Here is a 12,364-nt window from a genome sequence, read left to right on the forward strand (position 1 = left end):
TAACAGTGATTGCTTGTGTTGAAATACTTAGTTTTGACAAAATGAAGATTTTCTTCTTTAAGGAAGAATGAAGAGCTCTTTTCCCTCCCCCCCCCCCCCTTTTTTTTTTTAACTCATTCTGCTTCTTTTACTGTAGTTTGATTTATTGATTAGGGATTTAAAACTAGTTTCCTCATTCTGATTACAATGCAGCTCCAATAGAAGCTTATCTTCCATGAGAAGTATTTTGGAACTGGTACTATAAAACACTGGCTGACCTTGCATTGTTAAACTGGGAGTTGTCAAGTCCAGTAGATGAAAATCTTCAAAATGTTTATTTCCTTAAAAGCTTTTCTGCCAGCTGAAGGTAAAAGTACGTCCAAAGTTTGAGCTGGTGCCACAGATCTTTTGGGGAAAGAAGACTGGATGAAAGCACGTTAAAACATAATTGTAGCTGCCATCATTTTCTATACAAGAGAGAGCAAGGACATGGGGAAGAGAATCACTTACAGAAAGGATGTAAAGCTTTTGTGTCGGACCTTTTTTGTTTCATTACATTGGATGTGAGGAGGTAGGATTTTTCTAAGGAAGGAACAGAAAAATAGTAATTGCAAGCCAATTAATTTCAGGCATGCAGCACAGTTTGCCTTCATATGCATTCACAGTTTGCAAGCTGAGCATCTAATGTTTTCACATTCAAGTACAACAGAGAGAAACAAAAAGGACGATTGCTCAATAAATTTGGAAGATGACTTTGTGTGAAAGGCTAGTTTCTCCAAATCAAATATCCTTGAATTTCCAAGCTGTGCTTTTCTTTGGGCTGAAAAGCATAGCTTGGGCACTGTAAACACTGAAGAAATAAGGCTAGGGGTAAAAGTACTTCTGTGGTCAGAAAACAAGGTGTCTTTGCAACAGGGTTGTGTTCAGGCAATCTACAGTGGTATCCTTTCCAAAACAGGTTGGTTAGTTTGGTTTTTGTCACTTCATGATCTCCTCTTTACAGAGAAGCTATCTTCATAATAAATTTACATTGGTCTAATTAGTCTGGAGAGGTTTCTATCTATCTAGCCTTCAAATTTCTCAGTTTGGAAGCTCATCTGTGCTATCCATCTTGCTTGGATCCTTGAAGTGAAGCTGACATCTTCAGGTTATGCTTCCTTTTACATCTACTAAGATTTATTTGTTTTATAAAGCCTCTGTATTTTAAAAAGAGAGTTTGTGTTGGTTTTCCGTTGTTTCTCTCTCATACTGAAAGAAAGTAGGAAAAACTAAGATAAAAAGCATTTCTTGGGTTTTGAGCAAAAAAAGCAAATTTCCGTGAGGCAAGCTTAGAGTAACGATGCAGCAGCTGCAGTGATGCCAGCTGTTATGCATGCTTTTTTCTCATTTTTTTACTCTAAAGGTACACAGTAATCAATAAAACATGAAGTGATTATCTGGTACTTTTTTTTTTTTCAATACAGGGTTGTTTTAGTCCTGTTCGATAGTTATAGACTACTGTGTAGCTCAACTCAAGAGCATTGATAGTAGTTAATTACTACGGAATAGCTGGCCCATATGTCACTTACTCTATGTTTAAAAAAAAAAATCCTACTGTATTTCTACTTTTTCAAGTTAGAACAAATTGAAAAGCCTTCCTTACAGATCACTGTGAAATATAGTTTATCTCTAGGCATAACCAAGGAGCTATATGCAGTGTACTGAGCTATTTATACTCAGTCTCAATATGTAAACTCTTATTGTTAAAGGCTTCAAATTTGAGTTTTTAACAGTAGAGTCCCCAATAGCCTGGAACATGACGCTTTACACATGGCTACCATAATTTCCATCTATCTTTCCCCAGATGGGGGTTTCTTTAATTAGATCATTTGTTCTGTGTCTCCGATATTCTTTCCTTGTACTTAATTTGGCTTGGTTGTCTTCTCTTAAAATAGCTCTCCCCCAACTTCTCTTTTGAGTTGAAATATCCTAAGATGAGAGATGATTATGTTGCAAATGTTACAGAAACCTAAAACCATGCCATATCATCTGCTTGGATCCTGATGTTGGTTTATCATCTGTTGTGAAGGTGCTTGATACTGGGAAAGTCATCATTCTGTTGCTTGTAATCATAAGCAGACAACTTAATCAGTGTTAGAAGGTAATGGGGTCTAATTTATCTTAGTGCTTCCTTTAACTTGGGACTTCAGGAAATCCTAACTTTAAGCAGTAAGTTGTACATGTATCATCTGGAATCCATGGATACCCTGCTATACTAAACTGTCGCCTTCCTGAGCTTCTGTGCCTTCTTTAAAGCGTGCTTGTTCTCTATACTCATAGTAATTAACACTCATACCGGTCCTGACTTGTTAGATGTCACCAGTTGGTGTCTAAATGTGTTACAGGATCGATCTGTCCTTTTCCTGTGTAGGCCAGAAATTTTATATACCCAAACCCTCAACAAAGGTTTGTTAAATTAGGTTAGGCTTTATTCCGACTATGGTCACACCACTTTCAGTGGACTAGGAGTATAAGCAGAACAGATTTTCATCAGCTTGTCAAAGACTACTTTGTACTTAATAGGTTCAATGTGAACTTTGTCCATAAGAGAATATTTCAGATTTCCAGGGTGTCCATTTCTGGAAGGATCCTGTGTTCTTCTTAGGAGAACTTTAAGTTCTAGGAGAACTTAAATAGAAGAAACAGAGTATTTCAACTTTTCCTACTGAAATCAGAGTAGCTTTGATTTTAATGTAGTTTGTAACCTCTCAAGTTTCTTGTTTAAACATACAGAATTATTGTGTACATTTTATGTATCATGATTTCTTTTTACAAACAAATTTTAATTCTGGACTACTGAAAAACAAAATTCTGTTACAATTTGGTAGTTTCAAGGAAGATGGCGAACAAGAATCTAAAATTGTGCTTAGGTAATAGAGCAAACAATGAAAAAAGAAACCATTACATTTAGTACATTAAATATTACTTGAAGGTACAAAAATGATAACTGATGCACAGGACATCAAGTATAAGCAAAAATAACTTAATTATGGTGTAACTAAAGTATAAAGTTATGAACAAAATATCAAAAATCTGTAAAAGTGTTGGGGAGGGGAAGGGGTGATGGGGAGAGTCATGAAAGTAATTTTTAAATTTTTTTTTTCTCCCATAGGATGCTTTAACACTTTAAGACAAATGTTTCATCAGAAGCAGTAATGGATGTTGGCATGCCTTGGACAAGGTGGTGACCGCTGGATGTCATTTGTTTCTGTTCACTGCAGAGAGCCAAAATTGACTCCATTTGGAGTTAAGAGAAAAAGCAGTACAGATCTATCAAAATGACTGATCCTATGATGGATTTTTTTGATGATGCCAATCTTTTTAGTGAGACCTTAGAAGGTTTGTCAGATGATGCCTTTGTTCAACCTGGACCTGTTTCACTTGTTGATGAATTGAATTTGGGTGCAGAATTTGAACCTTTGCACATAGACTCATTGAACCATGTGCAAGATGCTCAAAATCAACAAAAGATGAGTGAGTTTGATCAGCTGAATCAGTATGATTCACTGAAACTTCACTCGGTAAATCAGTCTTTTAATAGCTCAGCTGACAACGTCTTATCACCACACTCTCAATTCAATTGTTCACCAATCCATCCGCAAAACCAGTCTAATGGGATGTTTCCAGATGTGGCTGATGGTAGTCCTATGTGGGGTCACCAAACTGCCACAACTGTTTCGAATCAAAACGGATCACCCTTTCACCAAGGACATTCTCAGTCTATGCAGCAAAATAAAAGCTTTGTAGCACACCATGACTTTGCCTTATTTCAGGCTAATGAACCGCAGCATCAGTGTGCCTCGCTAGGGTCGCAACAAAGCAGAAACAACACGGGGCAAGATGCTCTGAGTCAGCCAAAAGACTTCATGGAAGTTAGTGTATCTACTTCTCACAGAGTCAGTGTTAACCACCCACCTCCAGTTTCTAATCCATCAACTTCACAGCAGTCTCTGTCTGTTCAACCGTTTTCTCAAACTGCAAGTGCTTCAATACATTTTTGTGGGAATCAAGAAGGAAATTTTGATGGACAGTCCCCAACTATTACTCCATGTTCCGTCAATAACAGCCAACAATTTTCATCTCCTTATTCTTACTCTAATAACCACATTTCTCCTACCAGCCTTCTTCAGTCTACAACAGCTCTTTCTAGTAGCCAGCAGACACACTCTATCTCTGACTTCACTGGAAGCGATGCCTTTACATCTCCAACAGGGACCAAGCAAGAAACAACTGAGCACATGTTGAATCCTAATACACCTTTGAATTCAAATAGTTTTCAGATGTTGCATTCTGCACATCCTCAGGGCAACTTTAATAGTTCAAAACTCTCTCCTGTGAATATTAGTTTTCCAGCTTCTGCTGGTTCTGCTTCTCAGATAAGCCATTTCACTGACCCTATTGAAAGCAATGGTTTTACATCTTTAGATGAGAACTTACTTCATCAAGTCGAGACTCACAATGAACCATTTACAGGACTTGACCCGGATGACCTCCTTCAGGAAGACCTTCTGCCACAGTTTGATGATTCTGCGTTTGTTCAGGATAGCACAAGCCATGTTTTAGAGCATGACCTAGAACACCATATAACCCCACCGTCATCCGATCTTGTTCGGGCACAGCCTCCAAGTCAGATCCATCCTTGGCATTCTTCAGTTTCTAATCAGCATCTGCAAGACAGAAGTCGTGTAACCTTACAAGGACAGGTATGTAGGGATTTGGGGAGTGGGGGGGTTGAGCTGTTTGGTGTCGTTGATCTGGTGGAATGAATAGTAGTGACTGATACTTGTGCTAGAGCATGATAACTAAAGTCTCTGAGCTGTTGACCCTGAAGAAGTGTAAGGAACTGCTAGTTTAGGAAGAAAAACCAAAAAAATCCTGCTGATGCAGACCTTGCTTTTTCCGGTTGTTTTCTTACTGTTGTAGAAAACAAGATTTAAATGACCTGAAATATTTCAGAGAAAATTGTGCCGGTCCTTGTGCTGTTTATACTTCCTAAGTGCAGCAGAGAAAATTGGTTGGTTTATGATTTTAAAGTACTCATAGCAACATATTTGTAAGAGCTTTAATAAGGCTTGTGTGGCTGATTTCCTGCAGGAGTTGCACTGGTTTTGTTGTTACTTGGTCCTTTGCTTTGGTAGATTTGTGCTTGTGCTCATTGGCTAAAAATGAGCAAACTTTGTTGTTGTTGGTTTTGATGTGATTAGTAATAATAGAAAACATATACAAGGCAATGCCTGTGTTTGATTTTGTTACTTTTGGCCAAAACAAAAAAACTGCAGTGGTTCTAGTCTAACATGCGTGTCTATGGCAAATATTAAAGCCCTTTGCATGAAGGACAAGATAACATAAAAAATATTTTGTACTTTTTTAATGGTATACAAGAGAAATGAACTTTACAGACAGTACTTTTCAGATTACCTGAGAGAAATAAAAATTGCGTGAGCATTAAAGAGTTCAGAAAGGCAATCTTTAAATCCTTCAGCCTGTTTTTTTTGTGAGTGCTTGCTTATAACATATGTAATGTAGTGAATTTTCAAATAGTTTTGAGATACTAAGTCTGCTTCTTTTTTCTTTTAAACGCTGACCTTTATCTTCATCCGTATCATCATCATCTCTTCTACAGGAAGTGTGTGTTAGTAAATTGAAGTATAGACTGGTGCTTCTGGATTGCTTTGGTCTCTTATGACAGTAGCTAAAGTTTTCAAAAACAAACAAAATAGGCCAAGTAAAGTTAATTTTTTCACAACGCTAACCAGCAAAATCATGTTTTTATTACAGGCACTAGAAACCTCAGCATATATGAGATCCTTGCAGATTTTTCAGCTCAAAAAATTCCTAAATCAAAAGAAAATACATATAGGAGTGACTTAATAACCAAAGGCACAAACAATTACTCTTTCAGCTTTTAAAATTTATCAATCTTTAAAGCTTTTGCTATGGGTTTGGAGACTGGTTTAGTGGCTTTCCTTGTTAATGCTTGAAGAGTGATATCAGTGACTGCGTTACCGAGAAGTTAATACCTTGATATTATCAGAGTTTGCACTGCTTGGTAGCTTCCATCCCAAGTTTGATTTGACAGGAATGACTGAAACTTCGTCAGTGAGATAGTTTGGCAGAAGGACCTGTAGCTTCTGTATCATAAATGCACAAATTTAGCTGCCCTTGCTGATTATTTAGGGTTTCCAAAATTGTGTGACTGTTGAAATCCATGTACGTGTGAACATCGGAAGTAGGAATTTTTGTTAAAAGCCTGTTTTAAATTCTAGTAGGAGTTTAGTTTGTATTTGGGAAAGGAGAGGGAATATAAAGACTTTCTAATTTTCAGTCTGTGCATTTCAAAATAGAGACAACTCTTAACATCAAATATGTACATGCAGACAGCTGTAAAAAGGTTATAATAACTATATTACTTCTCTGTATTCTTGCTACCAATATTCTTGCTACCTGAGAATATAGTGTGTCTTACTGGGGGGAAAAAAGAAAATACTGGGAAGGAGAGGAATTTAATTACCGACTCTTGCTCCTACTTAGTTTGCAGGACACAGGTCTGTGAAGGAGGCAATGTAATGCTTTTTTTTTCCTTTTTTTTTTTTCTTCCCTGTTTATGTCATCAGTGTAGAGATAAGGGTTTAACACATTTAATCTTCAGTCTTGGTTCAGTAGATTGCTTCTCCATTACAACTTCTGCTTATGGAGCATGTAATTTTCAATTCCTACTAGTGAAACTTTTTTGGTAAAGTTGTGATGTTAACAGAACATGTATAAGGCTGTGTATTTGAGATTGGCTTGATTAACTGACTGATGCAGTAGATGCTTTCTGTTGGTTTTGATAAACATTTCTTGGTTTTTAGGTTGAGGGGGGGGAAGTAGAGGGCACAGCCCAAGTAGCTACTCTTGTCAGTTATCTCTGTAACCTAAAGACATATGGTATAGTAGCTACTAGTGAAACATGATCCTGTTTATTATTGTGTGTACGGTACTGCAGAGGGAGCAGCGCCCGAGTTCCCTGCCAGGAAGCAGAGCCCAGCGTTGTGAACATTAGCGTTGAGGCTGTTGGTGTCCCATGAGCATGCTTGGGGTGAGGAGGAAGTGGATTCCAGGAAAAGTGGGGGTGGTGAGAAATCCAGGGGTTAGTGTCATGTGTGAGGAGCAAGTGAGATACAAGCCAGGTGGTGAAAAGTAGGTCTGATAAAAAATTGCTGCTGCTGTGACTTTTCTGTTGTATGCATCAGAAACTTTTAAGACTTAATTCAATCTTGCTGACATCAGTTTTAGTGCTTTGTTTTGTAACTAGGAATAGAGGGAAAGTTCTGAGACCCAAGGAGAGTGTTTAAAAGTTTTTGGGGGTTGGGTTTGGTTTTTATCACGGTGTGAAAACAAAGCAACTTTACAGTCTTTAAACTGTTTTTTACGTTTTTCCCTGGAACTTTGAAATGAAACAGGCAGAAAACAGTTATAAAACCGCTTGGGTTGGATTTTATGATTTTGGGGTGTGCAATAAAGTGTATAAATTAGATTCTGACCTTGAGTTTATCTAATCAGACAGATGTTTAATTTTTCTTTCGGAAACTGGTTGTGAAGCAGTAGCAATCAAACTATTGTGAGGAATGTATTGATGGGGGAGTGACAGAAGCAAACAATGTGGAAACCTCTTTAAATCAGCGATGTATGTAGTATGAATAGTAATAGAAAAGTATGGGGATTACTGAAGAAGTGTTTCAGATCTGTCTTTTCTCTGATTACAATTCTAAGAGGGGTTTTAGTTCTCACTTTTATTGTGTGATCACTTTGTAGAATTTAAAGTTCAAGATGAGTTTGTTCTTTTTAAGCTTTTTACTAATGTGTGTAGTTTAACCAGAGAGGAAAAAGGTGTGGTAAGGGGCGGGAATATTGGTTTTACTAAAACTGGTTGTCTTTAGGCTAGGAGTTACGTGGGAAGAGATTTTGATAACTTCCATATGTAATAATTAAGGTGAAATGTTTATTGTTTAGCAAGACAGTTTTTCATACTGTCTTTTGTACATATTGAGGAAACAATTTCTACTGGTTTTAATTATTTTCATCAGTTTTGGTTTGATAATGACTGAGATTTTTTCAGAAAGGAAAACTTTATTAAATACTTAATGAACTGGTGCTGTTGGAATGGACCCAACATTAGACAACCAAAGATCTTTAACTGCAGTTATGCTGAGGTTATTTAAAATTAAGAAAGAACATTAAGTACTTGTTTCATTATTTGAAAGCAAGCATACTCATCACATTTTTACTTGTACAGCTATTCTTTTGGTAGAAATTAATTTACAAATTAATATAATCTGTTCAGTGTAATAATGTTGCAGAATTAGAAACAATCTATAATGTCTTTTGCTGCTATTTTACTTTCTATGCCTGCTGTAATTAGATTATAATTGTAAATAAATTGTGCCTCTCCATTTTACATCATGCATTTTTCATCAGAGTTAGTTTGAGAACAGAAAATAGAGAAATGCACAGAACTGAATGTAGCTTCAGTTTTGCATAATACAACACATCTGATCTTTTTAACTCCACTTTAAACTGTTTTGAGGTTGCTAAGGCTAAATAATCTATTTGCTTTTCATAAAGTTAAAAAAAGACAACAAAAATACAGGCTTCAACATTCAGTTCTGCATGTTTAGAAGAAAAAAGGAAGTTGGAAAGATAATCTTGAAGTATAAACTGTCCTAAGAGAAGTTTACAACCATCTCACTATATGTTACTGAGTAATAGCTTTTTAATCTGTTCTGGCATGAAAGCAGAATAATTGAGATTAAACTGGAAAATTATATTCCATTAATAATCTTAAGTGCTATAGGACAACTTGGTAGTCTTAGTTCTTAAATCAGGTGAGCCTTTTTCCCCTTTTCTGACTAAAAGTTTAGCACCTAATTTGATAATTTGGTATATTCCTGAATTCCAGTATGTCACATCTGAGTTGGGTTGGTTGAGGTTTTTTGTGGTAAAACCTGACTTGAAGCATGCAAGTGCTTTATGCATGCGAGCATGAGCTTTCCTACCACTTGTTTTATAGCAACAGATGACACTCTAATTTTGGAGAGAAATTGCCTTGCCCTTGTGGAAAGTTTAGCAAGGAAGGTCTGAACATCGTAGGTGATTGCTTGGTTGGTGTCATACCCTGGGACATCTGTATATATCAGGATGGTATAGCCTCATATATGAGCGTATCATCAGAGATGGAACTAAGTTTCACCTGGTCGAAGTCCAGGCTTCTGTGCTGCTGAGATGCATGTCCTGAATAGTCTCAGGCCTTTCACCTCTGATTGTGTTGGCAGATGCCTCCCTTTTATATCAACTCTAAGTTCATCATAGACAAGTATCCCTCAGATCATTCCATTCATAAACCTGTTATTCTGCCATTGGTTGCTTTTCTGCTTTATATGAAATCTTGCACTGTAAAGTTTTTATGAGAGAATACATGGTGAGCAGTGGTGTGTTTCTTGGCTAGTTCTGAGAGGTACAACAAGCCAATTACTTGATATATGCAGTTACGGAAGATGTATAAAAGTCAAGGATGTAGCATTTGTCAGAGTGTATTTCTTACATTCTGTATAGTTTAATTTTAAGTGAGCCTTTAATGAGAAATATTTTAAAGTAATGAGCTGATCACACTATATATAAATTCTTTGTAGAAGAGACTGGCTATTTGGCATAGGAAGTTTTTAGATTATGGCTCCTAAGTGTTGTTACAATACTGGCTTGTAAAATTATGCTGCTGTTACATATATTGTTTGTGAAGCAGTGGATGACAGTTTTCAGTGGGACTGAGCATAATAAAATACGTGTCTTAATTTGCTCTACTTTGCATTATCTGCAAACTGAAATCTAGACATCTATTCCAGTAAGCATTTGTGTTGAGGGGGGCATTAAAAATCATATATTCTAATGTTGAAATGTAAGAAACTACACCCCCCCCCCCCAAAAAAAAACCGAACCCCATACCAAAAGAGCCCTAAAACCTTGTTCTTTTTTTCTCAAATGGTTAATAGTGCTGGTATAGCTCCTATTAAGCATATCCACTGTATTTGTATTGTTCTTGTTCCTTTAATTATGGCCAATTTTATGGGTGACATCATATTAACAAATACAAATCTTTGTCTGAACTTTCCTTTTAAACATTTCAAGGAGTTGTATGCTCTGGATTTAGTTCTCTGTGCTAAAGGACAATTTTCACCTTCCTTGTAGGAGCTTAATAAATTCTCTACCACAGTGAGGCAGCAGAATTCAGTTGTCATCTCCCAGCACCTAATAGGTTTATCATGTATGTACAAATAATGAGAGTAATGCCTCCACTGACCTTCTTTGTACCTTGTTTTCCATCTTTTTTGCTTTCTACTATTTTCAGAAAGGCATGCATAAATATGGGGAAGTGAAAGGGGTGAAGCTGTGTTAAATGCATAGAGTTAATGAGAGGACTAGGGCAACGTCTCTGATCTTGAGTAGTGCAGTTCCTGGAATGAACTAAGTCTTAAACTGTAGCTGTATATAATATGTTTTCATTACTAATCTATAGCTTTTTGCTAATGGTGTATTCATCAGTGAAGATAGCAATATTTTGATAGCTTTGTTTGTAGTTGAATGTGTATGAAGCATTTCCTTTTGTATATATTTTATCAAAGTTTTATATAAGCATTTTATTTCTTTTTAAAATGACAAATTCCATAGTTGGGGAAAGGAAGTTCGTGTTTGTGAGATTAGTTTGTAACACATTTACTGATGAATATTATAATTTTTCATTTGCCTTGTTTTTCTTTTCAAAATACAGCTGTATAGCAAGGGAAAGACAAAAATTGCTGGACTTTTAAGGACACAGAAAATGCACCAGACTATCTGCTTTACTCTTTTAAAGGCTTTATGAGTTTGTTAGTAATTACCATCTTTGTTGAGTAGAGTTAAATTGTTTCATCATTTTTCTTCTTTTGAATCTTTTTTGCTATCACTAATGTTTTTCTTAAGTCTCTCTCAACCTTCATCACTGATCAAATAATTAGTCTGTCCAATTCTTTGTGTATGTTTTCTCTTTAAAACAAAGTACTTGCTGTTGTAATGATTGTTGTAATTTAAGAATATATTTTTTCCTGAGATAATTGCACACTCATTAAATGACTGCAATAATTGTCTTGAAAATGTGCCAAAAGAGAAACATTTTTATAAAATGTAGGTAACAGATGGCAAGCACAGGAGAGAAGCTTCTGGCTAGGTCAGCTTACAGGAGTAATCCTACAGATACCAAGGCAAGACTAGTTGACAAAAATAAGTAAAATAAATATTTTTTTTTTATTATATTGGAGAGTAAGTGTGATTGAATAATCTAAATAATTATTTGCAAGCAGGTGCCTTGTTAACACTGAAGAACTGTAAAGCAATTCAGTGATGTGAGAATACTGATATAATTGTGCAAGCTTAGTGTCTGGAAGACGTGGTACCTGATTACAGAGAAAACACAACCCATCTTAAATTGTCTTCTAAAGACACCAACCCATACTATAGCCTGTTGAAGCTGTACTTCGATATATGCCTAAACTATAATTAATTTAAGGGGAAAAAAGTTCCTATTCTTCCACTTTGTATTGTGTTAATGCAACCATTTGTGCTATGAACTGAACTGGGAAACTCAGGCGCAGAGAAACTTTTTACTTTTTTTGTCAGGACTGATTTTTGGGAATACAAGTTACTGATTTAGTTCTCCTCTTAGTTGTACAGAATTGTGTGCCATAGAAACAGCGGTGGGGAGAGAGGAACGAGTGAGAAGCATCATTTTCTGCAGCAGAGACAACATAATTGCACATGGAACCTCAGCCTGAAATGCTCAGAGAGTGCAAGGGGGCTGGTTGTGGGACCATCTGTCAGACCCGGGGTAATCACTATGCTGCTTTGTTAAAGTCTTGATTTTTGAGCTGATTCAAACATACCGTTGCCTCTCAAACTTCCAGAACAGTGCTTCATCTTGAGACATTTTGTAGAAAATCAAGACTTTATAAAGTGTTAGCGAAGTGCTATTACTGAAAGAGAAGCAGAACTTGTAAAGATGTTAACCACCAGGATGGCTTTGAAGCCAAAGAATCTGAAGTACATTTGGAATTCATGTGGCTTTTCTCCAGATGTCTGTGTGCTTTGTGCAGGCAGGTTTTACAATTTTTTAGCTGTTATGTTAATTCTAAATATATAGAGAGATCAAAATAATTTCCAGCACTTTGTCCACCTAACAACCTCCTACATCTGGAGAGGTATTGTTTTCTTTTTGCATTATCAGGTTAAAAAAATTTGCAGAAGTTCCTGGTTACACAGATTTCCAAGACAGTGTCTATCT

At 36.4% G+C, this 12,364-nt stretch overlaps 1 protein-coding gene across 9 annotated transcripts in view; it reads left to right on the top strand.

Annotated features, from left to right (window-relative positions):
• CHD9 (chromodomain helicase DNA binding protein 9) overlaps positions 1 to 12,364 on the top strand; it is a 97,885-nt gene that overhangs the window by 14,643 nt on the left and 70,878 nt on the right. For 6 of the 9 annotated variants that reach the window (XR_012837645.1, XM_075765947.1, XM_075765951.1 and 3 more), the window contains one exon: positions 3,131 to 4,721. The exons of 1 other annotated variant lie outside the window; for it this stretch is intronic. Coding sequence is in view for 7 of the 8 variants with exons in the window: in XM_075765947.1 (XP_075622062.1) it covers positions 3,297 to 4,721 (1,425 nt within the window). In the remaining variant the exon portion in view is untranslated. Of the gene's footprint in view, positions 1 to 3,130; positions 4,722 to 6,714; positions 6,718 to 12,364 lie in introns of all 9 variants that reach the window. 2 more of the 9 variants (XM_075765956.1, XM_075765952.1) reach the window with 2 other exon arrangements.

The sequence above is a fragment of the Balearica regulorum genome, chromosome 13, assembly GCF_011004875.1.
Source record: "Balearica regulorum gibbericeps isolate bBalReg1 chromosome 13, bBalReg1.pri, whole genome shotgun sequence".
Classification (NCBI taxonomy): domain Eukaryota; kingdom Metazoa; phylum Chordata; class Aves; order Gruiformes; family Gruidae; genus Balearica; species Balearica regulorum.